Raw genomic sequence first — 26785 nt, 5'->3', positions numbered from 1 at the left:
CTGGGAGCCACCCAGGGCATCTCCCAGCAGCTGTGATTGAACTGGGATCCACTGGGATGAACTGGGATCCGCCTGAGATCAGCCTGGGACTCACAGCAGATCCAGGGCATCTCCCAGCAGCTCTGAGCGGACTGGGATCAACTGGGAATGAACTGGGATGAACTGGGATCCACTGGGATGAACTGGGATTGAACTGGGATGAACTGGGATCCGCCCAGAGCATCTCCCAGCAGCTCTGAGCAAACTGGGATCCACTGGGATCGACTGGGATCCGCCCAGGGCATCTCCCAGCAGCTCTGAGCAAACTGGGATCGACTGGGAGCCACCCAGGGCATCTCCCAGCAGCTGGGATCGAACTGGGATCCACCTGAGATTGAACTGGGATCCACCTGAGATCAGCCTGGGACTCACAGCGGATCCAGGGCATCTCCCAGCAGCTCTGAGCGGACTGGGATCAACTGGGATTGAACTGGGATCCACTGGGATCGACTGGGAACCACCCAGGGGGTCTCCCAGCAACTGGGATCGAACTGGGATCCACCCAGGATCGAACTGGGATTCATCCAAGGGCTCTCCCAGCAACTGGGATCGAACTGGGATCCACCCAGGAACCACCTGGGATCCACCCAGCAGATCCAGGAGATCTCCCAGCAACTGGGATCAAACTGGGATTGACTGGGATTAACTGGGATCCACCTGAGATCAAACTGGGATTCATCCAAGGGATCTCCCAGCAGCTGGGATCGAACTGGGATTGAACTGGGATCCACCCAGGATCGAACTGGGATCCATCCAGGGGCTCTCCCAGCAACTGGGATCAAACTGGGATCAAACTGGGATTAACTGGGATCATCCCCAGGGACTGGATCCCAAAAACCTGCTGGGGGAGGGGCTGGATCCCAAAAATTTTGGATCCCCAAAATCCCAGATCCCGTTTTTTGGATCCCCTCCCCTCCCCCCCCCCCCAAATTTCTGGATCCCCCCAATTTTTGTAAATCCCCTCCCCCACCCCCAAAAAAAAAAAAAATAAAACCCAGATTTCCCCTCCCCCCACGGCTCCTCCTCTTTCATTCCATCCCCAAAAAAAAAAAAAATAAAATTTTGGGGTGTCCTCCCCTCCCCCACCCCCCCCAGTGCCCCTCCCCCCCCCTTTTTTGTGCCTCAGTTTCCCCAAATTTTTTTGGAATTTTTTTTTTATTTTTTGGGGGGTTTCCCTCCCTCAGTTCCCCCCAAATTTTTTTTTTAGATTTTTGGGGATTTTTGTGCTTCAATTTCCCCCAAATTTTTGGGGATTTTTTTTTTTGGGGGGTTTCCCTCCCTCAATTCCCAAAATTTTTTTTTTGGGGTTGCTCTCCCTCAGTTCCCCCAAAAAAAATTTTTTTTGAGATTTTTGGGGTCTCTTTGTGCCTCAATTTCCCCAAAAAAAATTTTTTTTTTTTTGGGGTCCCTTCCTGCCTCAATCTCCCCAAAATTTTTGGGTTTTTTTTGTATTTTTTGGGGTTTCCCTCCCTCATTTCCTCAAATTTTTATTTTTGGGGGATTTTTGGGGTCACCTCCCTCAGTTCTCCCCAAATTTTTTTTTTAGATTTTTGGGGATTTTTCTGCCTCAATTTCCCAAAAATTTTTTTTAATTTTTTTTTTTTTTAGGGTTTCCCTCCCTCAATTTCCCCAAATTTTTTTTTAGATTTTTGGGTTCCCCTCTTTCATTTTCCCCAAATTTTTTTTTTTTTTTGGGGGGGTTTCCCTCCCTCATTTTCCTCCAAATTTTTTTTTCTTTTTTTTTTTTTTTTGAGATTTTTGGGGTCTCCTTGTGCCTCAATTTCCCCAAAACTTTTTAGGATTTTTTTGGAGTTTCCCTCCCTCAGTTTCCCCAAAAATTTTTTAGAATTTTTTTTTTTTTTTGGGGGGGGTTCCTCTCCCTCAATTTTCCCCAATTTTTTTTTTTTTTTTTTTTTTTTTTTTTTTTTTTTTTTTTTTGAGATTTTTGGGGATTTTTGTGCCTCAATTTCCCCAAATTTTTTTGGATTTTTTTTTTTGGGGGGTTTCCCTCCCTCATTTTCCCCAAAATTTTTTTTCTTTCTTTTTTTTTGGTTTTTTTTTGTTTTTTTTTTTTTTTGAGATTTTTGGGGATTTTTGTGCCTCAATTTCCCCCAAATGTTTTGGATTTTTTTTTTTTATTTTTTTTTTTTTCCCAAATTTTTTTTTTTTTTTTGAGATTTTTGGGGATTTTTGTGCCTCAATCCCCCCAAATTTTTTTCGGATTTTTTTTTTGGGGTCCCCCCCCCCAAATCGTCCCTCTCACACCCCCCATGGCGACCCCTCCCCCCTCCTCCCCCCCTCCCCCCCCCAAATTCTGACACCGGATCCCCCCGAAACCGGATCCGACCTAAAAATACCGGGGGGGGGGAGGGGCGGGGCGGGGGGGGCGGGGCTGAGGTCACCACCCCTCCCCCATCCCAAAATTTGGGGGATCCCCCTCCCCTCCCCCCATTCTGGGATTTTTGGGGTTCTGGAATTTTGGGGAGGGGTCTCGATTTTTGGGGTCACGATATTTTTGGGGTGTGGTCCCAGAATTTTGGGGTCCCGATATTTTGGGGTTCCGGGTATTTTTGGGGGGTGGTCCCAGAATTTTGGGGTCCCGATATTTTGTATGTCCCGATATTTTTGGGGGGTGGTTGCGATATTTTGGGGTCCCGGAATTTTGGGGTCCCGATATTTGGGGTGTCCCGATATTTTTGGGGGGTGGTCGCGATATTTTGGGGTCCTGGAATTTTGGGGTCCCGATATTTTTGGGGTGTGGTCTCGGAATTTTGGGGTCCCGATATTTTGTATGTCCCGATATTTTTGGGGGGTGGTCGCGATATTTTGGGGTCCCGGAATTTTGCGGTCTCGATATTTTGGGGTCCCGATATTTTTGGGGTGTGGTCCCAGAATTTTGGGGTCCCGATATTTTGTATGTCCCGATATTTTTGGGGGATGGTCGCGATATTTTGGGGTCCCGGAATTTTGGGGTCCCGATATTTGGGGTGTCCCGATATTTTTGGGGTGTGGTCTCGGAATTTTGGGGTCTCGATATTTGGGGTCCCGATATTTTTGGGGTGTGGTCTCGGAATTTTGGGGTCCCGATATTTGGGGTGTCCCGATATTTTTGGGGGGTGGTCCCGATATTTTGGGATCCCGGAATTTTGGGGTCCCGATATTTGGGGTGTCCCGATATTTTTGGGGGGTGGTCGCGATATTTTGGGGTCCCGGAATTTTGGGGTCCCGATATTTGGGGTGTCCCGATATTTTTGGGGGGTGGTCGCGATATTTTGGGGTCCCGGAATTTGTGGGATCCCAATATTTTTGGGGGGTGGTCCCAGAATTTTGGGGTCCCGGAATTTTGGGGTCCCGATATTTTTGGGGTGTCCCGATATTTTTAGGGGGTGGTCGCGATATTTTGGGGTCCTGGAATTTTGGGGTCTCGATATTTTGGGGTCCCGATATTTTTGGGGTGTGGTCTCGGAATTTTGGGGTCCCGATATTTGGGGTGTCCCGATATTTTTGGGGGGTGGTCGCGATATTTTGGGGTCCTGGAATTTTGGGGTCTCGATATTTTGGGGTCCCGATATTTTTGGGGTGTGGTCCCGGAATTTTGGGGTCCCGATATTTTGTATGTCCCGATATTTTTGGGGGGTGGTCGCGATATTTTGGGGTCCCGGAATTTTGGGGTTCCGATATTTGGGGTCACGATATTTTTGGGGTGTGTCCCGATATTTTTGGGGGGTGGTCTCGGAATTTTGGGGTCCCGATATTTGGGGTGTCCCGATATTTTTGGGGGGTGGTCGCGATATTTTGGGGTCCTGGAATTTTGGGGTCCCGGTATTTTGTATGTCCCGATATTTTTGGGGGTTGGTCGCGATATTTTGGGGTCCTGGAATTTTGGGGTCCCGATATTTTTGGGGTGTGGTCTCGGAATTTTGGGGTCCCGATATTTTTGGGGGGTGGTCGCGATATTTTGGGGTCCTGGAATTTGTGGGATCCCGATATTTTTGGGGGGTGGTCCCAGAATTTTGGGGTCCCGGAATTTTGGGGCCCCGATATTTTTGGGGTGTGTCCCGATATTTTTGGGGTGTGGTCCCAGAATTTTGGGGTCTCGATATTTTGGGGTCCCGATATTTTTGGGGGTTGGTCCCGATATTTTGGGGTCCCAGAATTTTGGGGTCTCGATATTTTGGGGTCCCGATATTTTTGGGGTGTGGTCTCGGAATTTTGGGGTCCCGATATTGGAGGTGTCCCGATATTTTTGGGGGGTGGTCGCGATATTTTGGGGTCCTGGAATTTTGGGGTCCCGGTATTTTGTATGTCCCGATATTTTTGGGGGGTGGTCGCGATATTTTGGGGTCCTGGAATTTTGGGGTCCCGATATTTTTGGGGTGTGGTCTCGGAATTTTGGGGTCCCGATATTTGGGGTGTCCCGATATTTTTGGGGGGTGGTCGCGATATTTTGGGGTCCTGGAATTTTGGGGTCTCGATATTTTGGGGTCCCGATATTTTTGGGGTGTTCCCGGAATTTTGGGGTCCCGTTATTTTGGGGGCGGTCCCGGAATTTTGGGGTGGTCCCGGAATTTTGGGGTCCCGTTATTTATGGGCGGTCCCGGAATTTTGGGACGGTCCCGGAATTTTGGGGGGTGGTCCCGATATTTTTTGGAGGTGGTCCTGATATTTTGGGGTCCCGGAATTTGGGTGATCCCGATTATTTTTGGGGTGTTCCCGGAATTTTGGGGTCCCGTTATTTTGGGGGCGGTCCCGGAATTTTGGGACGGTCCCGGAATTTTGGGGAAGGTCCCGTTATTTTGGGGTGGTCCCGGAATTTTGGGGTCCCGTTATTTTGGGGTGGTCCCGGAATTTTGGGGGAGGTCCCGGAATTTTGGGGTGGTCCCGTGGCCCCGGGGGGCGGCAGGTGCCTGTTCCCCTCCCCCCCCCCGCCCCCCCGCAACCGACACCGGACACCGGGGGGCGGCTCCGGGGGTCCCCGAGGGTCTCCGCGGTTCGGGGGGGGTTCGCGCCCGGTCCCGCCCGGTTTGGGACCCCCCCAGGACCCCCCCGGAGCGGGCGGAACTGGGGGGGGGGGGGCGGGGGGGGATAAAAGAGCCCCCGGGGGGGTCCCGGTCCCACCCGGTACCGACCCCGACCCCCGACCCGAACCCGAGCGGGCCCCGCCGAGAGACGCAGGTAACGGAGGGGGCGGGGCGGGACTGGACCGGGACGGAACCGGGACCCCCAGAACGGGACTGGGACCCCCAGAACGGGACCGGGACCCCCAAAACGGGACCGAGATCCAAATCGGTACCGGGACCCCCAAATCGGGACCGGGACCCCCAAATCGGGACCGGGATCCAAATCGGTACCGGGACCCCCAAATCGGGACCGAGATCCAAATCGGGACCGGGACCCCTAAAACGGGACAGGACCGGCACCGGACCGGGACCCCTAAAACGGGACTGGACCGGGACCGGACCGGGACCCCCAAATCGGGACCCCGAAACGGGACCGGGACCCACAAATCGGGACCGGAACCCCCGAAACGGGATCGGGACCAGGATCCAAATCGGGACCGGAACCTCAAACAGAACCGGGACCCCCAAATCGGGACCGGGACCCCCAAATCGGGACCACCATATCTGGACCGGACCCCCAGAACGGGACCGGGACCCCCAGGACGGGACTGGGACCGGGATCCAAATCGGGACCGGGATCCCCAAAACGGGACCGGGACCCCCAGAACGGGACCGGGACCCACAGAACGGGACCGGGACCCACAGAACGGGACTGGGACCGGGATCCAAATCGGGACTCTCGGAACGGGACCGGGACACCCGAAACGGGACCGGGATCCCCAAATCGGGGCCGGGATCCAAATCGGGACCCCCAGAACGGGACCGGGACCCTAGAACGGAACCGGGACCCCCAGAACGGGACTGGGACCGGGATCCAAATCGGGACCGGGACCCCCAATCGGGACCGGGACCCACAGAACGGGACCGGGACCGGGATCCCAATTGGGACCAGGATCCAAATCGGGACCGGGTTCCCCAAAACGGGACCGGGATCCCCAAAACGGGACCGGGACCGGGATCCCAATCGGGACCAGGATCCAAATCGGGACCGGGACCCCCAAAACGGGACCGGGACCCACAGAACGGGACCGGGACCCCCAGAACGGGACCGGGACCCACAGAACGGGACCGGGACCCCCAGAACGGGACTGGGACCGGGATCCAAATCGGGACCGGGATCCCAATCGGGACCGGGACCCCCAAAACGGGACCGGGACCGGGATCCCAATCGGGACCAGAATCCAAATCGGGACCGGGACCCCCAAAACGGGACCGGGACCCACAGAACGGGACCGGGACCGGGATCCAAATCGGGACCGGGACCCCAATCAGAACCGGGAACCCAATTGGGGCCGGGACACCTGAATCGGTACCGCGACCCCCAGAACGGGACCCCCAAATCGGGACCGGGACAATCCTGAGACCCCCAAACCGGGACCTGGAGAACCCCGAGATCCCCAAATCTGGACCGGGACACCCCCGGGATCCCCAAATCGGAACCGGGACCGGGACCGGGACCAGGACCCCCCCCGGTGTCACCGGGACCCCCCCCAAACCCCGCCCCCCCCCCAGGGCTATAAATAGCCCCGGCCCCAACAAGGAGCGGAGCGGAGCGGCCACGCCCCCTCGGGACACGCCCACAGGGACACGCCCACCCCCCACCCCCCCACGGTGTCCCCTGACGTGTCCTCGGTGTCACCTCACTGTCCCCCAATGTCCCCATTGCCCCGTGTCCCCCCAATGTCTCCAATGCCCCCAATGTCCCCAATGCCCCCAATGTCCCCAATGTCCCCAATGTTCCCACTGTCCCCCAATGTCCCCAATCCCCCCAATGTCCCCAATGTCCCCAATGTCCCCCAATGTCCCCAATGTCCCCAATGTCCCCAATGTCCCCAATATCCCCAGTGTCCCCAATGTCCCCAATGTCACCAATGTCCCCAATGTCCCCAATGTCCCCAATGTCCCCAATGTCCTCAATGTCCCCAATGTCCCCAGTGTCCCCAATCCCCTCAATGTCCCAAATCTCAATGTCCCCAATGTCCCCAAATGTCCCCGGTGTCCCCACAGCCGCCATGCCGTTCAGCAACACCCACAACAAGTACAAGCAGAAATTCGCGGTGTGTCCCCAATGTCCCCAGTGTCCCCATTCCCCCCATGTCCCCCGTGTCCCTGCTGTCCCCTCAATGTCCCCAAATGTCCCCAAATGTCCCTGCTGTCCCCGCAGTGCCACCATGCCGTTCAGCAACACCCACAACAAGTACAAGCAGAAGTTCTCGGCCGAGGAGGAGTTCCCGGACCTGTCACCCCCAATGTCCCCGTGTCCCCAATGTCCCCAATGTCCCCAATGTCCCCAATGTCCCCAGATGTCCCCGCAGTGCCACCATGCCGTTCAGCAACACCCACAACAAGTACAAGCAGAAATTCTCTGCCGAGGAGGAGTTCCCGGACCTGTCACCCCCAATGTCCCCGTGTCCCCAATGTCCCCAATACCCCCGTGTGACCCGTGTCCCCAATGTCCCCAATGTCCCCGCAGTGCCGCCATGCCGTTCAGCAACACCCACAACAAGTACAAGCAGAAGTTCTCGGCCGAGGAGGAGTTCCCGGACCTGTCCAAGCACAACAACCACATGGCCAAGGTGCTGACCCCCGCCCTGTACCAGAAACTGCGCGACAAGGAGACGCCCAGCGGCTTCACCCTCGATGACGTCATCCAGACCGGCGTGGACAACCCCGGTGGGTGCCCGGAGTGACCGGGGGGCGTGGTCTGAGTGACTGGGGGCGTGGTCTGAGTGACTGGGGGCGTGGCCTGAGTGACCGGGGGGCGTGGCCTGAGTGACCGGGGGGCGTGGTCTGAGTGACCGCGGGTGCGTGGCCTGAGTGAGCGGGGGGGCGTGGTCTGAGTGACCAGGGGGCGTGGCCTGAGTGACCGGGGGCGTGGCCTGAGTGACCGCGGGGGTTGGTCGGAGTGACCGCGGGGTCAGAGACTCCTACTCAGGTCCCAGTGCCCCATCCCAGTCCCATACTGGTCCCAGTGACAATCCCAGTGCCATACTGGTCCCATACTGGTCCCAGTGCTGTATCCCAGTCTCATACTGGTCCCAGTGCTCCATCCCAGTCCCATACTGGTCCCATACTGGTCCCAGTGCTGTATCCCAGTCTCACACTGGTCCCAGTGTCAATCCCAGCCCCATACTGGTCCCAGTGCTGTATCCCAGTACCATACTGGTCCCAGTGCTCTATCCCAGCCCCATACTGGTCCCAGTGCTGTATCCCAGTCTCATACTGGTCCCAATGCCAATCCCAGTGCCCCATCCCAGTCCCATACTGGTCCCATACTGGTCCCAGTGCTGTATCCCAGTCTCATACTGGTCCCAGTGCTGTATCCCAGTACCATACTGGTCCCAGTGCTGTATCCCAGCCCCATACTGGTCCCAGTGCCAATCCCAGTGCCCCATCCCATTCCCATACTGGTCCCATACTGGTCCCAGTGCCCCATCCCAATCCCATACTGGTCCCAGTGCTATATCTCAGCCCCATACTGGTCCCAGTGACAATCCCAGTCCCATACTGGTCCCATGGTGATCCCAGTGCCCCATCCCAGTGCTGTACTGGTACCAGTGCCAATCCCAGTGCCATACTGGTCCCATACTGTTCCCATACTGGTCCCAGTGCTGTATCCCAGTCCCATACTGGTTTCAGTGACAATCCCAGTGCCATACTGGTCCCATACTGGTCCCATACTGGTCCCAGTGCCCCATCCCAGCCCCATACTGGTCCCAGTGCTGTATCCCCATCGCATACTGGTCCCAGTGCCAATCTCAGTCCCATTCTGGTCCCGTACTGGTCCCATACTGGTCCCAGTCTCATACTGGTGTCCATGCCCCATCCCAGTGCCGTACTGGTCCCAGTGACAATCCCAGTCCCATACCGGTCCCATACTGTTCCCTGTAAATCCCAGTATATCCCAGTATCATATCCCAGTATATCCCAGTATATCCCAGTATATCCCAGTATATCCCAGTACCTCCCAGTATCCCCAGTAACCCCATTCCCCCCAGGCCACCCGTTCATCATGACCGTGGGTCACTGCCCAGTGACAATCCCAATCCCAGTACCAATCCCATACTGGTCCCAGTGCCCCATGCTGGCCCCATACTGGTCCCATACTGGTCCCAGCTCTCTCCCAGTATATCCCAGTATATCCCAGTATCCCCAGTAACCCCAGTTTCCCCCAGGCCACCCGTTCATCATGACCGTGGGTCACTGCCCAGTGACAATCCCAATCCTATACTGGTCCCAGTGCCCCATACTGGTCCCAGTGCCCCATACTGGTCCCATACTGGTCCCATACTGTTCCCAGTATATCCCAGTACCTCCCAGTATTCCCAGTAACCCCATTTCCCCCAGGCCACCCGTTCATCATGACCGTGGGTCACTGCCCAGTGACAATCCCAATCCCAGTACCAATCCCATACTGGTCCCAGTGCCCCATACTGGTTCCATACTGGTCCCATACTGGTCCCAGTATATCCCAGTATCCCCAGTAACCCCATTCCCCCCAGGCCACCCGTTCATCATGACCGTGGGTCACTGCCCAGCGCCGATCCCAATCCTATACTGGTCCCAGTGCCCCATACTGGTCCCAGTGATGTATCCCAGTCCCATACCGGTCCCATACTGGTCCCATACTGGTCCCAGCTCTCTCCCAGTAAATCCCAGTATATCCCAGTACCTCCCAGTATCCCCAGTAACCCCATTTCCCCCAGGCCACCCGTTCATCATGACCGTGGGTCACTGCCCAGTGCCAATCCCAATCCCAGTACCAATCCCATACTGGTCCCAGTGCCCCATACTGGTTCCATACTGGTCCCATACTGGTCCCAGTATATCCCAGTATCCCCAGTAACCCCAGTCCCCCCAGGCCACCCGTTCATCATGACCGTGGGTCACTGCCCAGTGCCAATCCCAATCCCAGTACCAATCCCATACTGGTCCCAGTGCCCCATACTGGTCCCATACTGGTCCCAGCTCTCTCCCAGTATATCCCAGTATATCCCAGTATCCCCAGTAACCCCAGTTTCCCCCAGGCCACCCGTTCATCATGACCGTGGGTCACTGCCCAGTGCCAATCCCAATCCCAGTACCAATCCCATACTGGTTCCAGTGCCCCATACTGGTCCCATACCGGTCCCATACTGGTCCCATACTGTTCCCAGTATATCCCAGTACCTCCCAGTATCCCCAGTAACCCCAGTCCCCCCCAGGCCACCCGTTCATCATGACCGTGGGTCACTGCCCAGTGCCAATCCCAATCCCAGTACCAATCCCATACTGGTTCCAGTGCCCCATACTGGTTCCATACTGGTCCCATACTGGTCCTAGCTCTCTCCCAGTATATCCCAGTATATCCCAGTACCTCCCAGTATCCCCAGTAACCCCAGTTTCCCCCAGGCCACCCGTTCATCATGACCGTGGGTCACTGCCCAGTGACAATCCCAATCCCATACTGGTCCCAGTGCCCCATACTGGCCCCATACCGGTCCCATACTGGTCCCATACTGTTCCCAGTATATCCCAGTACCTCCCAGTATTCCCAGTAACCCCAGTCCCCCCAGGCCACCCGTTCATCATGACCGTGGGTCACTGCCCAGTGCCAATCCCACTCCCAGTACCAATCCCAGTACCAATCCCATACTGGTCCCAGTGCCCCATACTGGTCCCATACCGGTCCCATACTGGTCCCATACTGGTCCCAGCTCTCTCCCAGTATATCCCAGTACCTCCCAGTATCCCCAGTAACCCCAGTCCCCCCCAGGCCACCCGTTCATCATGACCGTGGGTCACTGCCCAGTGACAATCCCAATCCCAGTACCAATCCCATACTGGTCCCAGTGCCCCATATTGGTCCCATACTGGTCCCATACCGGTCCCATACTGGTCCCAGCTCTCTCCCAGTAAATCCCAGTATATCCCAGTATATCCCAGTATATCCCAGTATCCCCAGCAACCCCATTTCCCCCAGGCCACCCGTTCATCATGACCGTGGGTCACTGCCCAGTGACAATCCCAATCCCAGTACCAATCCCATACTGGTTCCAGTGCCCCATACTGGTTCCATACTGGTTCCATACTGGTCCCATACGGTTCCCAGTATATCCCAGTATCCCCAGTAACCCCATTTCCCCCAGGCCACCCGTTCATCATGACCGTGGGTCACTGCCCAGCGCCGATCCCAATCCTATACTGGTCCCAGTGCCCCATACCGGTCCCATACTGGTCCCAGCTCTCTCCCAGTAAATCCCAGTACCTCCCAGTATCCCCAGTAACCCCAGTTTCCCCCAGGCCACCCGTTCATCATGACCGTGGGCTGCGTGGCCGGCGATGAGGAATCCTACGAGGTTTTCAAGGAACTTTTTGACCCCGTGATCCAGGACAGGCACGGGGGGTACAAACCCACCGACAAGCACAAGACCGACCTCAACCACGAGAACCTCAAGGTGGGGGGTCCCCAAAACTGGGGGGGGGGTCCCCAAAAATCTGGGGGGGGGGGTCCCCAAAAAAATTTTGGGGTCCCTGAAATTTTCCCAAAAGGATCAAGAGGTCAAGGACATCCTGGGGTGTCCCCAGTGATTTCAGCCATGAGAATCTTGAGATTTGGGGTCCCTGAAATTTTGGGGGGGTGGTCCTGGAAAAATTTGGAAGGGTCCCTAAAAATTTGGGAGGGGTCCCCAAAAATTTTGGGGGTCCTTGAAATTTTGGGGAGACACCAAAAGAATCCATAGGGCAGGAAGAGCCTGGGGTGACCCCAATTTCAACCATGAGAATCTCGAGGTTTGGGGTCCCCGAAATTTGGGAGGGTCCCCAAAGATTTTGGAGGGGTTCCCAAAAATTTGGGAGGTCCCAAAAAATTTGGAGGGGGTCCCTGAAATTTTGGGGGGTCCCCAAAAGGATCAAGAGGTCAAGGACATCCTGGGGTGCCCCCAGTGATTTGAGCCATGAGAATCTTCAGGTTTGGGGTCCCCGAAATTTGGGGAGGGGTCCCCAAAAATTTGGGAGGGTCCCTAAAAATTTTGGGAGGGGTCCTCAAAAATTTGGGAGGGGTCCCCGAAAATTTGGGAGGGGTCCCCAAAAATATGGGGGGACCCGGAAATTTTGGGGGGTCCCCAAAGGGATCAATAGGGCAGGAAGAGCCTGGGGTGTCCCCAGTGATTTCAACCATGAGAATCTCGAGGTTTGGGGTCCCCAAAAATTTGGGAGGGGTCCCCAAAAAATTTGGGAGGGGTCCTCAAAAATTTGGGAGGGGTCCCCAGAAAATTTTGGGGGTCCTTGAAATTTTGGGGAGACTCCAAAAGAACCCACAGGCCAGGAACAGCCTGGGGTGTCCCCAATGGTTTCAACCGTGAGAATCTCGAGGTTTGGGGTCCCCAAAAATTAAGGAGGAGTCTCCAAGAATTTGGGAGAGGTCCTCAAAAATTTAGGAAGGGGTCCCCAAAAATTCTGGGGGGTCCCTGAAATTTTGGGGGGTCCCCAAAAGGATCAAGAGGTCAAGGACATCCTGGGGTGCCCCCAGTGATTTGAGCCATGAGAACCTCGAGGTTTGGGGTCCCCGAAATTTGGGGAGGGGTCCCCAAAAATTTGGGAAGGTCCCCAAAAATTTTGGGAGGGGTCCTCAAAAATTTGGGGGGACCCGGAAATTTTGCGGGGTCCCCAAAGGGATCAATAGGGCAGGAACAGCCTGGGGTGTCCCCAGTGATTTCAACCATGAGAATCTCGAGGTTTGGGGTCCCCAAAATTTGGGGAGGGGTCCCCAAAAATTTGGGAGAGGTCCTCAAAAATTTTAGGGGGGTCCCCAAAGTAATCAAGATTTTTTTGGAGTGAATTTTGGGGTTTTTTGGGGTTTTCTGGGGTAAATTTTGGGATTTTTTTGGGAGAATTTCGGGATTTTTTGGGGTAAATTTCGGGATTTTTTGGGGTCAAATTTTGGGATTTTTTGCGGTGGATTTTGGGATTTTCTTGGACAAATTTCGGGATTTTTTGGGGTGAATTTTGGGATTTTTTGGGATTAATTTCGGGATTTTTTTCGGGGTCAATTTTGGGATTTTTTTGAGGTGAAATTCTGGTTTTTTTGGGGCCAAATTTCGGGATTTTTTGCGGTGGATTTTGGGATTTTCTTGGATAAATTTCGGGATTTTTTTGGGTTGAATTTCGGGATTTTTTTGGGGTAAATTTCGGTAATTTTTTGGGTCAATTTCGGGAATTTTTGGGGTAAATTTTGGGGTTTTTTTGGGATGAATTTCGGGATATTTTGGGGTAAATTTTGGGATTTTTTGGGCTGCAGGGCGGGGAGAACCTGGACCCCAAATCCGTGCTGAGCAGCGGAGCTCAGGAGGATTTTTTGGGAATTTCTCCGGGATTTTGGGGGCGATTTTCGCAGGAATTCCGAGATTTTTTTGGGTGAATTTCGGTATTTTTTGGGGTAAATGTTGGGATTTTTTTGAGGTGAATTTCGGGATTTTTGGGGCCAAATTTCGGGATTTTTTGCGGTGGATTTTGGGATTTTCTTGGATAAATTTCGGGATTTTTTGGAGTGAATTTCGGGATTTTTTGTGATTAATTTCGGGATTTTTTTGGGGTCAATTTTGGGATATTTTGAGGTGAAATTCTAGATTTTTTGGGACCAAATTTCGGGATTTTTTGCGGTGGATTTTGGGATTTTCTTGGATAAATTTCGGGATTTTTTGCGGTGGATTTTGGGATTTTCTTGGATAAATTTCGGGATTTTTTGGAGTGAATGTTGGGATTTTTTTGAGGTGAAATTCTGGATTTTTTGGGGCCAAATTTCGGGATTTTTTGCGGTGGATTTTGGGATTTTCTTGGATAAATTTCGGGATTTTTTGGGATGAATTCCAGGATTTTTTTGGGATGAATTTCGGGATATTTTGGGGTAAATTTTGGGATTTTCAGGGCTGCAGGGCGGGGAGAACCTGGACCCCAAATCCGTGCTGAGCAGCGGAGCTCAGGAGGATTTTTGGGAATTTCTCTGGGATTCTGGGCAGGATTTTCGCGGGAATTCCGGGATTTTTTTCGTGTAAAATTTGGGAATTTTGGGGTAAATTTCGGGATTTTTGGGGTCCCCACAGGGCGGGGAGGACCTGGACCCCAAGTACGTGCTGAGCACAGCTCAGAGTGGGGGATTTTAGGGCGATTTTTGGGAATTTCTCAGGGATTTGGGGCAGGATTTTCACGGGATTTTTTTGGGATGAATTTCGGGATTTTTTGGGGGTGAATTTTGGGGTTTTTGGGGTGAATTTCGGGATTTTTTTTGAGGTGAAATTCTGGATTTTTTGGGGCCAAATTTCGGGCTTTTTTGGGGTGAGTTTTGGGAATTTTTGGGGTAAATTTCGGGATTTTTTTGGGATGAATTTCGTGATTTTTTGGTGTAAATTTCGGGATTTTTTGGGCTGCAGAGCAGGAAGGACCTAGACCCCAAATCCGTGCTGAGCAGCAGAGCTCAGGAGGATTTTTTGGGAATTTCTCCGGGATTCTGGGCAGGATTTTCGCGGGAATTCCGGGATTTTTTTGGTGTAAAATTTGGGATTTTTTGGGGTAAATTTCGGGATTTTTGGGGTCCCCACAGGGCGGGGAGGACCTGGACCCCAAGTACGTGCTGAGCAGCCGCGTCCGCACCGGCCGCAGCATCAAGGGCTACTCGCTGCCCCCCCACTGCAGCCGCGGCGAGCGCCGCGCCATCGAGAAGCTCTCGGTCACCGGTGAGGGCGGGGCCGGAAGGGGCGGGGCCGGAAGGGGCGTGGTCTGACAGGGCGGCGTTGCATGGAGTTGGGTGTGGTTTGAGAAAAATGGGTGTGGTTTGAGAAAAATGGGTGTGGCTTGAGTGGGTGTGGCTTGAGTGGGTGTGGCTTGTGTGAGGGGATTGGGTGGGTGTGGCCTGAATGGGTGTGGTTGTAAGGGGGCGTGGCCTGATAGGGCGGGGTTTCGTGGGATTGGTTTGGTTGGGGTTGGGTGTGGTTTGAGAAAATGGGTGTGGCTTGATGGGGTGTGGTTTGAGAGGGTGTGGCCTTAATGGGTGTGGTCGGAAGGGGCGTGGCCTAATAGGGTGGGGTGAGGTATTAATGAATTGGTTGGGGTTGGGTGTGGTTTGAGAAAATGGGTGTGGCTTGAGGGGGTGTGGCTTTCATGGGTGTGGTCGGAAGGGGCGTGGCCTAATAGGGTGGGGTTAGATATTAATAAATTGGTTGGGGTTGGGTGTGGTTTGAGAAAATGGGTGTGGCTTTCATGGGTGTGGCCGGAAGGGGCGTGGTCTAATAAGGTGGGGTTAGATATTAATGAATTGGTTGGGGTTGGGTGTGGTTTGAGAAAATGGGTGTGGCTTGAGTGGGTGTGGCTTGTGTGAGTGGATTGAGAGGGTGTGGCCTGAATGGGTGTGGCCGAGAGGGGCGTGGCCTAATAGGGTAGAGTTGTGTGGGATTGGTTTGGTTGGGGTTGGGGGTTGTTTGATAAAATGGGCGTGGCTAGAGTGGGTGTGGCTTGAGTGAGATGTTTGAGTGGGTGTGGCTTGGGTGGGTGTGGTCTGAATGGGTGTGATAGAAAAGGGTGTGGCCAAATAGGGTGGGGTTGGATTGGTTTGGTTGGGGTTGGGTGTAGTTTGAGAAAATGGGTGTGGCTTGAGTGGGTGTGGCTTTCATGGGTGTGGCCTTAATGGGTGTAACCGGAAGAGGTGTGGCCTAATAGGGTGGGGTTAGATATTAATGAATTGGTGGGGGTTGGGTGTGGTTTGAGAAAATGGGTGTGGCTCGAGTGGGTGTGGCTTGAGTGGGTGTGGCTTGTGTGAGGGGGTTGGGTGGGTGTGGTCTGAATGGGTGTGGTCGGAAGGGGCGTGGCTGATAGGGAAGAGTTGTGTGGGATTGGTTTGGTTGGGTTGGGTGTGGTTTGAGAAAATGGGTGTGGCTTGAGGGGGTGTGGCTTTCATGGGTGTGGCCGGAAGGGGCGTGGTCTAATAAGGTGGGGTTAGATATTAATGAATTGGTTGGGGTTGGGTGTGGTTTGGGGGAAATGGGTGTGGCTCGAGTGGGTGTGGCTTGTGTGAGAGGATTGGGTGGGTGTGGTCTGAATGGGTGTGGCCGAGAGGGGCGTGGCCTGATAGGGTAGAGTTGTGTGGGATTGGTTTGGTTGGGTTGGGTGTGGTTTGAGAAAATGGGTGTGGCTTGAGTGGGTGTGGCTCGAGTGGGTGTGGCTTGTGTGCGTGGATTGAGAGGGTGTGGCCTGAATGGGTGTGGCCAAGAGGGGCGTGGCCTGATAGGGCGGGGTTTTGTGGGATTGGTTTGGTTGGGGTTGGGTGTGGTTTGAGAAAATGGGTGTGGCTCGAGTGGGTGTGGCTCCCGTGGGTGTGGCATTAATGGGTGTAACCGGAAGAGGTGTGGCCTAATAGGGTGGGGTTAGATATTAATGAATTGGTTGGGGTTGGGTGTGGTTTGAGGAAAATGGGTGTGGCTCGAGTGGGTGTGGCTTGAGTGGGTGTGGCTTGTGTGAGGGGATTGAGTGGGTGTGGTTTTTTGTGGGTGTGGTCTGAAAGGGTGTAACCGGAAGAGGTGTGGCCTAATAGGGTGGGGTTGGGTGGGATTAGTTTGTGAAAGTTGGGTCAGTTGTGGTTTGAGGAAATGGGTGTGGCTCGAGTGGGTGTGGCTCGAGTGGGTGTGGTCTGAACGGGTGTGACCGGAAGGGGCGTGGCCTGATAGGGCGGGGTTGGACGGGATTGGTTCGTTAACGTTGGGTCAGGTGTGATTCGATTAAAATGGGCGTGGCTTTCACGGGGGCGTGGCTTTTCATGGGGGCGTGGCTTTCACGGGGGCGTGTCTGCAGTGGGCGTGTCTGCAGTGGGCGTGTCTGCAGTGGGCGTGTCCGGGGCGTGTCCCGGGCGCTGACCACGCCCCCGGGGCAGCTCTGAACAGCCTGGAGGGCGAGTTCAAGGGCAAGTACTACCCGCTGAAGGCCATGACGGAGCAGGAGCAGCAGCAGCTCATCGACGATCACTTCCTGTTCGACAAACCCGTCTCGCCCCTGCTGCTCGCCTCGGGCATGGCCCGCGACTGGCCCGACGCCCGCGGCATCTGGTGGGTACCTGGGGGCACCTGGGGGCACCTGGGGGCACCTGGGGGCACCTGGGGGCACCTGAGGGTATTTTGGGGATACCTGGGGGCACCTGGAGCCACTTCAGGACACCTGATTCCCACCTGGGAACACCTGGGAACACCTGGGGGCACCTGAATCCCACCTGGGGACACCTGGGAACACCTGGGGGCACCTGGATCCCACCTGGATCCCACCTGGGGACACTTTAAGGTCACCTGGGCACACCTGGGAACACCTGGGGACACCTGAATCCCACCTGGGGACACCTGGGGGCACCTGGGAACACCTGGATCCCACCTGGTGACACCTGGGGACACCTGGGGGCACCTGGATCCCACCTGGGGACACTTTAAGGTCACCTGGGCACACCTGGGAACACCTGGGGACACCTGGGGGCACCTGGATCCCACCTGGGGACACTTTAAGGTCACCTGGGCACACCTGGGAACACCTGGGGACACTTTGGGACACTTTGAGGTCATCTGGGCACACCTGGAAACACCTTGGTCCACCTTGAGGCCACCTGGAGACACGTTGGGACACCTGAATCCAACCTGGGCACACCTGGGGAGCATTTTAGGGCTACCTGGGGGTACCTAGGAACACCTGGGCACACCTTGGCACACCTGGGGGCACCTTGGGCCACCTTGAGGGCACTTGGAGACACTTTGGGACACCAGAGTCCAACGTGGGCACACCTGGGCACACACCTGGGGACACCTGGGGGCACCTTGGGGCCACCTGAGGCACACCTGGGCACACCTGGGCACACCTGGGGACACCTGGGGACACCTGGGGGCACCTTGGGGCCACCTGAGGCACACCTGGGCACACCTGGGGACACCTGGGGGCACCTTGGGGCACCTTGGGGCCACCTGAGGCACACCTGGGCACACCTGGGCACACCTGGGGACACCTGGGGGCATCTTGGGGCCACCTGAGGCACACCTGGGCACACCTGGGGCCACTTTGAAGTTACCTGGGGGCCACCTTGGGGACACTTTGGGGACACCTGGATCCCACCTGGGGGCCACCTTGGGGAGGGGGGACAACACCTGATGACATCACCCTCCCGATGACGTCACTCACCCCAGTGACGTCACTCCCCGGTGACGTCATTCCCGGGCAGGCACAACGACAACAAGACCTTCCTGGTGTGGGTGAACGAGGAGGATCACCTGCGGGTCATCTCCATGGAGAAGGGAGGGAACATGAAGGAGGTGTTCCGGCGCTTCTGCGTCGGCCTCAAGAAGGTCAGAGGGGATCTGGGGACATCTGGGGACATCTGGGGACATCTGGGGACATTTGGGGACATTTGAGGATTTGGGGACGTGAAGGATTTGGGGACGTTTGGGGACATTTGGGGTCACATCTCCATGGAGAAAGGTCGAGATGTTCAGTTTTCTGTGTCGGCATCAAGAAGGTCAGAGGGGATTTGGGGACATCTGGGGACATCTGGGGACATTTGACGGTTTGGGGACATTTGGGGATTTGGGGTCAGGGAGGTTTTGGGGTCACATCTCCATGGAGAAGGGAGGGAACATGAAGGAGGTGTTCCGGCGCTTCTGCGTCGGCCTCAAGAAGGTCAGAGGGGATCTGGGGACATTTGGGGACATCTGGGGACATCTGGGGACATCTGGGGACATCTGGGGACATTTGAGGATTTGGGGACGTGAAGGATTTTGGGACGTTTGGGGGAATTTGGGATCACATCTCCATGGAGAAAGGTGGAGATGTTCAGTTTTCTGTGTTGGCATCAAGAAGGTCAGAGGGGATTTGGGGACATTTGGGGACATTTGGGGACATTTGAGGGTTTGGGGACACCAGGAGATTGGGGACATTTGGGCACACCAGGGGATTTGGGGTCAGGGAGGTTTTGGGGTCAGGCAGGTTTTGGGGTCACATCTCCCTGGAGAAAGGTGGAGATGTTCAGTTTTCTGTGTTGGCATCAAGAAGGTCAGAGGGGATTTGGGGACATCTGGGGACATTTGGGGATATTTGGGACATTTGGGGATTTGGGGACATGAAGGATTTTGGGACGTTTGGGAGAATTTGGGGTCACCAGGAGATTTGGGGTCACATCTCCATGGAGAATGGTAGAAATGTTCAGTTTTCCGTGTCGGCATCAAGAAGGTCAGAGGGGATTTGGGGGCATTTGGGGACATTTACGGGGACATTTGGGGACATTTGAGGGTTTGGGGACATTTGGGGATTTGGGGTCAGGGAGGTTTTGGGGTCACATCTCCACGGAGAAAGGTGGAGATGTTCAGTTTTCTGTGTCGGCATCAAGAAGGTCAGAGGGGATTTGGGGACATCTGGGGACATCTGGGGACATTTGAGGATTTGGGGACGTGAAGGATTGGGGACATTTGGGGACATTTGGGGTCACCAGGAGATTTGGGGTCACATCTCCATGGAGAAAGGTGGAGATGTTCAGTTTTCTGTGTCGGCATCAAGAAGGTCAGAGGGGATTTGGGGACATTTGGGGACACTGGGGACATTTGGGGACATTTGGGGACATTTGAGGATTTGGGGACTTGAAGGATTTTGGGACGTTTGGGGACATTTGGGGTCACATCTCCATGGAGAAAGGTGGAGACGTTCAGTTTTCTGTGTCGGCATCAAGAAGGTCAGAGGGGATTTGGAGACATCTGGGGACATTTGGGGACATTTGAGGATTTGGGGACGTGAAGGATTTGGGGACATTTGGGGGAATTTGGGGTCACCAGGAGATTTGGGGTCACCAGGAGATTTGGGGTCACATCTCCGTGGAGAAAGGTGGAGATGTTCAGTTTTCTGTGTTGGCATCAAGAAGGTCAGAGGGGATTTGGGGACATTTCGGGACATCTGGGGACATTTGGGGACATTTGGGGACAAGAACTTTGGGGACATTGAGAGGTTCTGGGGACAGATGGCACTTTGGAGACAAGGAGAACTTTGGGGACAAGAGAGAGTTTTTGGGGACAGGTGACATTTTGGGGACAGGAGTGGCTTTGGGGACAGGTGGCACTTTGGGGACAAGGAAAACTTTTAGGGACAGGGGGATTTGGGGACAGGTGACACTCTGGGGACCAGAAGAGTTTTGGGGACAGGTGACACTTTGGGAACCAGAAAAACTTTCAGGGACAGGTAGATTTGGGGACAGGTGGCACTTTGGGAACAGGTGACACTTTGAGGACAGGTGACATTTTTAGGAACAAGAAAAACTTTTAGGGACAGGTAGATTTGGGGACAGGTGACACTCTGGGGACCAGAAGAGTTTTGGGGACAGGTGACATTTTTAGGAACCAGAAAAACTTTTGGGGACAGGAGGATTTGGGGACGGGTGGCACTTTGGGAACAGGTGACACTTTGAGGACAGGTGACATTTTTAGGAACAAGAAAAACTTTCAGGGACAGGTAGATTTGGGGACAGGTGACAACTTTGGGAACAGGTGACACTTTGAGGACAGGTGACATTTTTGGGAACAAGAAAAACTTTTAGGGACAGGTAGATTTGGGGACAGGTGGCACTTTGGGGACCAGAAGAGTTTCGGGGACAGGTGACATTTTGGGGACCAGAAAAACTTTTAGGGACAGGTAGATTTGGGGACAGGTGACACTTTGGGAACCAGAAAAACTTTTAGGGACAGGTAGATTTGGGGACAGATGACAACTTTGGGAACAGGTGACACCTTGAGGACAGGTGACACTTTGGGAACACGGAGAGTTTTGGGAACAGGGAGATTTGGGGACAGGAGGATTTGGGGACAGGTGACACTTTGAGGACAGGTGACATTTTTAGGAACAAGAAAAACTTTTAGGGACAGGGGGATTTGGGGACAGGTGACACTCTGGGGACCAGAAGAGTTTTGGGGACAGGTGACACTTTGGGAACCAGAAAAACTTTCAGGGACAGGTAGATTTGGGGACAGGTGGCACTTTGGGAACAGGTGACACTTTGAGGACAGGTGACATTTTTAGGAACAAGAAAAACTTTTAGGGACAGGTAGATTTGGGGACAGGTGACACTCTGGGGACCAGAAGAGTTTTGGGGACAGGTGACATTTTTAGGAACCAGAAAAACTTTTGGGGACAGGAGGATTTGGGGACGGGTGGCACTTTGGGAACAGGTGACACTTTGAGGACAGGTGACATTTTTAGGAACAAGAAAAACTTTCAGGGACAGGTAGATTTGGGGACAGGTGACATTTTTGGGAACAAGAAAAACTTTTAGGGACAGGTAGATTTGGGGACAGGTGGCACTTTGGGGACCAGAAGAGTTTCGGGGACAGGTGACATTTTGGGGACCAGAAAAACTTTTAGGGACAGGTAGATTTGGGGACAGGTGACACTTTGGGAACCAGAAAAACTTTTAGGGACAGGTAGATTTGGGGACAGATGACAACTTTGGGAACAGGTGACACCTTGAGGACAGGTGACACTTTGGGAACACGGAGAGTTTTGGGAACAGGGAGATTTGGGGACAGGAGGATTTGGGGACAGGTGACACTTTGAGGACAGGTGACATTTTTAGGAACAAGAAAAACTTTTAGGGACAGGTAGATTTGGGGACAGGTGACACTCTGGGGACCAGAAGAGTTTTGGGGACAGGTGACATTTTGGGGACAAGAAAAACTTTTAGGGACAGGTAGATTTGGGGACAGGTGACACTTTGGGAACCAGAAAAACTTTTAGGGACAGGTAGATTTGGGGACAGGTGACACTTTGGGAACCAGAAAAACTTTCAGGGACAGGTAGATTTGGGGACAGGTGGCACTTTGGGAACAGGTGCCACTTTGACCACATCTACCCCACACCTTTATCTACCCCACCAACCCAAAAATTCCCATTTCCACCCCATTTTCACCCCAAAATCCCATTTTTTTTCCCCCCAGATCGAGGAGATCTTTAAGAAGGCGGGACACCCCTTCATGTGGACGGAGCACCTGGGCTACATCCTCACCTGCCCGTCCAACCTGGGCACGGGGCTGCGCGGGGGCGTGCACGTGCGCCTGCAGCACCTCAGCCAGCACCCCAAATTCGAGGAGATCCTCAAGCGCCTGCGCCTGCAGAAACGCGGCACAGGTGGGCGGGGCTCACCTGGAGGGGGCGGGGCTCACCTGGAGGGGGCGGGGTTCACCTGGAGGGGCTGGAATTTGGTGGGAGGGGCCGGAATTTGGGTGAGAGGGGCCGAAATTTGGGTGGGAGGGGTCGAATTTGAGTGGGAGGGGTCGAATTTGAGTGGAAGGGGCAGAAATTTGGGTGGGAGGGGCCGAAATTTGGGTGGAAGGGGCCGAAATTTGGGTGGGTGGGGCTGAAATTTGGGTGAGAGGGGCCGAAATTTGGGTGAGATGAGCCGGAATTTGGGTGGCAGGGGCCGAAATTTGGGTGGAAGGCAGCGGGGATATCGCAAAATTTACCTGGGAGGTGCCGAAATTTGGGTGGGAGGGGCAGAAATTTGGGTGAGATGAGCCGGAATTTGGGTGAGAGGGGCTGAAATTGGGTTGGGAGGGGGTGAAATTTGGGTGGGAGGGGCCGAAATTTGGGTGGAAGGGTCCAAGTTTTGGGTGGGAGGAGCCGAAATTTGGGTGGAAGGGGCCAAATTTTGGGTGAGAGGGGCCGAAATTTGGGTGAGAGGGGCCGAAATTTGGGTGGGGATATCCTGAAATTTACCTGGGAGACGCTGAAATTTGGGTGGAAGGAGCCAAATTTTGGGTGGGAGGGGCTGAATTTTGGGTGGAAAAGGGGAAAATTTGGGTGGGAAGGGCCGAAATTTACCTGGGAGGGGCCAAAATTTATCTGAGAGGTGCCGAAATTTGGCTGAGAGAGGGTGGGAAATGTCCCAAAATTTATCTGGAAAGGGGAATGGTAGCCCAAAATCGGCTTAGAGGTGGAAATTCCGTCTCAAAATTTACCTGGAGAGGGAAAATTCCATCCCAAAATTCACCTGGAGAGGGAAAATTCCGTCCCAAAATTCACCTGGAGAGGGAAAATTCCATCCCAAAATTCACCTGGAGGAGGAAATTCCGTCCCAAAATTCACCTGGAGAGGGAAAATTCCATCCCAAAATTCACCTGGAGGGGGAAAATTCCGTCCCAAAATTCACCTGGAGAGGGAAAATTCCATCCCAAAATTCACCTGGAGGAGGAAATTCCGTCCCAAAATTCACCTGGAGAGGGAAAATTCCATCCCAAAATTCACCTGGAGGAGGAAATTCCGTCCCAAAATTCACCTGGAGAGGGAAAATTCCATCCCAAAATTCACCTGGAGGAGGAAATTCCGTCCCAAAATTCACCTGGAGAGGGAAAATTCCATCCCAAAATTCACCTGGAGGGGGAAAATTCCGTCCCAAAATTCACCTGGAGAGGGAAAATTCCATCCCAAAATTCACCTGGAGGAGGAAATTCCGTCCCAAAATTCACCTGGAGAGGGAAAATTCCATCCCAAAATTCACCTGGAGGAGGAAATTCCGTCCCAAAATTCACCTGGAGGGGGAAAATTCCGTCCTAATTTCACCTGGGGTGGGAAAATTCCGTCCCAAAATTAATTTGGGGGCAGAAATTCCATCCCAAATTTTATTGAGGGATTGAAATTCCATCCCAAAATTCACCTGGGGGCAGAAATCTCATCCTAAATTTTACCTCGGGAGGGGGGAAATTCTAACCCCAAAATTCACCTGGGAGTGGTGGGGATATCACAAAATTCACCTGGAGGAGGAAATTCCGTCCCAAAATTCACCTGGGGTGGGAAAATTCCGTCCCAAAATTAATTTGGGGGCAGAAATTCCATCCCAAATTTTCCCCAGGGATTGAAATTCCATCCCAAAATGTATGTGGGAGGGGAAAATTCGACCCCAAAATTCACCTGGGGGCAGAAATTTCATCCTAATTTTTCCCCAGGGATTGAAATTCCATCCCAAAATTCACCTGGAGGGGGAAAATTCCGTCCCAAAATTAATTTGGGGGCAGAAACTCCATCCCAAATTTTATTGAGGGATTGAAATTCCGTCCCAAAATTCACCTGGGGGCAGAAATCTCATCCTAAATTTTACCTCGGGAGGGGGGAAATTCTAACCCCAAAATTCAACCTGGGGGTGCTGAGGAGTGGACAATGAGTGGTCAGCGGGGTCTGGGGGTGTCCGGAGCTGACTGAACCCCTGTCCCTCTGTCCATCTGTCCCTGTGTCCGTCTGTCCCTCTGTCCCTCTGACCCTGTGTCCGTCTGTCCAGGCGGGGTGGACACGGCTCGATGTGACATTGGGGGTGCTGAGGAGTGGACAATGAGTGGTCAGCGGGGTCTGGGGGTGTCCGGAGCTGACTGACCCCCCTGTCCCTCTGTCCCTCTGACCCTGTGTCCGTCTGTCCGTCTGTCCAGGCGGGGTGGACACGGCCGCCGTGGGTGCCGTGTTCGACATTTCCAACGCCGATCGCCTCGGCTTCTCGGAGGTGGAGCAGGTGCAGATGGTGGTGGACGGCGTCAAGCTGATGGTGGAGATGGAGAAAAAGCTCGAGCAGAAGCAGCCGATCGACGACATGATCCCCGCTCAGAAATAGGGGAGGGGGACCCCCCGGGACCCCCCAAAATCCCCCCAAAATTCTCCTCAGAACGGCCGCAATAAACGCTGCTGGTCCCGGCTGGGCTCGGGTGTGTGAGTTCGGGGAGGGGGCGACGCGAAATTTGGGGGTCCCCAAAAAAATTCAGAGGAATTCCCACGTTCTTCAAGAACCCCTCTCACCCGTGGGGAACCCAAAAATCCTTCTTGAGCACCCCAACACTCGTGGCGACACCCCAAAATCCCCTCAGAGCCCCCGCAAATAAAAGCCGCTGGTCCCCAAACTAGTGAGGTGTCGGAATTTGGGGAGGGGGCGACGCGAAATTTGGGAGTCCCCAAAAACTTCAGAGAAATTCCCATGTTCTACAAGATCCCCTCTCAAGCATAGGGACCCCAAAAATCTCACACAAACCCCAAACATCCGTGGGGAGCCCCCAAATTCCCCTCAGAGCCCCCGCAAATAGAAGTCGCTGGTCCCCAAACTGGTGAGGTGCCCGAATTTGGGGAGGGGGCGACGCGAAATTTGGGGGTCCACAGAAAATTATGAGGAATCCTCTCACTCCTGGGGACCCCCTCTCACCCGTGGGGACCCAAAAATCTCACACGAGTCCTCCAAAACCCCTGGGGACCCCCCAAAATCCCCTCAGAGCCCCCCCAAAACGGCCACTATAAATGCGACTGTCTCGGCTGGGCTTGGGTGTGTGAGTTTGGGGAGGGGGCGACGCGAAATTTGGGGGTCCACAGAAAATTATGAGGAATCCTCGCACTCCTGGGGACCCCCTCTCACCCGCGGGGACCCCAAAAATCTCCACCGAGCACCCAAACACCCGTGGGGACTCCCCAAAATCCCCTCAGAGTCCCCCCAGAACGGCCGCAATAAATGCCGCTGGTCCCCAACCAGTGAGGTGTCGGAATTTGGGGAGGGGGCGACGCAAAATTTGGGGATCCCCAAAAAATTCAGAGGAATAACCACTTTCTTTAAGAACCCCTCTCACCCACAGGGACCCCAAAAATCTCCCCCGAGTCCCCCAACATCCGTGGGGACCCCCCAAACTCTCCTCAGAGCCCCCGCAAATAAATTTCGCTGAACCCGCACATGGCGAGATGTCGGAATTTGGGGAGGGGGCGACGCGAAATTTGGGGGTCCCCAAAAAATTCGGAGGAATCTTCGCACTCCTGTGGGCCCCCTCTCACGCTTGGGGACCCCAAAAATCTCTCTCGAGTCCCCCAACACCCGTGGGGACACCCCAAAATCCCTTCAGAGCCCCCCCAAAACGGCCACTATAAATGCGACTGGTCTCGGCTGGGCTTGAGTGTGTGAGTTTGGGGAGGGGGAGACGCGAAATTTGGGGGTCCCCAAAAAATTTGGAGGAATCCTCGCACTCCTGGGGACCCCCTCTCACGCTTGGGGACCCCCTCAATCTCACACGAGTCCTTCAAAACCCGTGGGGACCCCCCAAAATCCCCTCAGAGCCCCCACAATAAATGCCGCTGGTCCCCAACCGGTGAGGTGTCGGAATTTGGGGAGGGGGAGATGCGAAATTTGGGGGTCCCCAAAAAATTCGGAGGAATCCTCGAACTCCTGGGGATCCCCTCTCACCCGTGGGGACCCCAAAAATCTCCCCCGAGTCCCCCAAAACCCTTGGGGACCCCCCAAAACCGCCCTCAATCAACGCTGGGTGGGGCTGGAGGTGATGCAGAATCCTCAAAGGGGGGTTGGGGGTCCTCCAGATTTTGGGGTGGGGGCTCCCCAAAATCCCAGAGATGACAGAAACCCCCAAAAACCGAGGCAGGGCCCCCATTGGGACACCCGAAATCCCATTTCCCCCCTCCCAATCCCATTTTTACCCATCCCAAATCCCATTTTTACCCCTCCCAAATCCCATTTTACCCCTTCCAAATCCCGTTTTTCCCCCCAAAAAAACCCCAATTTTAGCCCCCCCAAACCCCATTTTAGGGGTTCCCCAGAGCAAGGGGGATTTGGGATTTTTTGGGATTTTTTTTCG

General features: G+C 54.3%; 1 protein-coding gene and 1 long non-coding RNA gene across 2 annotated transcripts; one reads left to right on the top strand and one right to left on the bottom strand.

The window, feature by feature from the left end:
* Positions 1–38: 38 nt before the first annotated feature.
* Positions 39–1025, bottom strand: LOC130262965 (uncharacterized). Its single transcript, XR_008842210.1, has 3 exons — positions 750–1025; positions 317–469; positions 39–152 (listed from the first exon to the last, which is right to left on the bottom strand). It is a non-coding gene; the product is annotated as an uncharacterized LOC130262965 (long non-coding RNA).
* A 4102-nt stretch (positions 1026–5127) lies between these two features.
* CKM (creatine kinase, M-type) lies at positions 5128–24862 on the top strand. Its single transcript, XM_056510252.1, has 8 exons — positions 5128–5214; positions 7633–7832; positions 11442–11596; positions 14737–14869; positions 17056–17227; positions 18376–18499; positions 22124–22313; positions 24602–24862. Exons 2-8 carry the CDS (start codon positions 7640–7642, stop codon positions 24778–24780), a joined length of 1146 nt encoding a protein of 381 aa, XP_056366227.1. The 5' UTR covers positions 5128–5214; positions 7633–7639; the 3' UTR covers positions 24781–24862.
* The last annotated feature ends 1923 nt before the right edge of the window (positions 24863–26785 follow it).

The sequence above is a fragment of the Oenanthe melanoleuca genome, chromosome 25 (assembly GCF_029582105.1).
Source record: "Oenanthe melanoleuca isolate GR-GAL-2019-014 chromosome 25, OMel1.0, whole genome shotgun sequence".
NCBI classification, from domain to species: Eukaryota; Metazoa; Chordata; class Aves; order Passeriformes; family Muscicapidae; genus Oenanthe; species Oenanthe melanoleuca.
The sequence above is the reverse complement of the archived record's forward strand: the minus strand, read 5'-3'. Positions and strand labels throughout refer to the sequence as shown.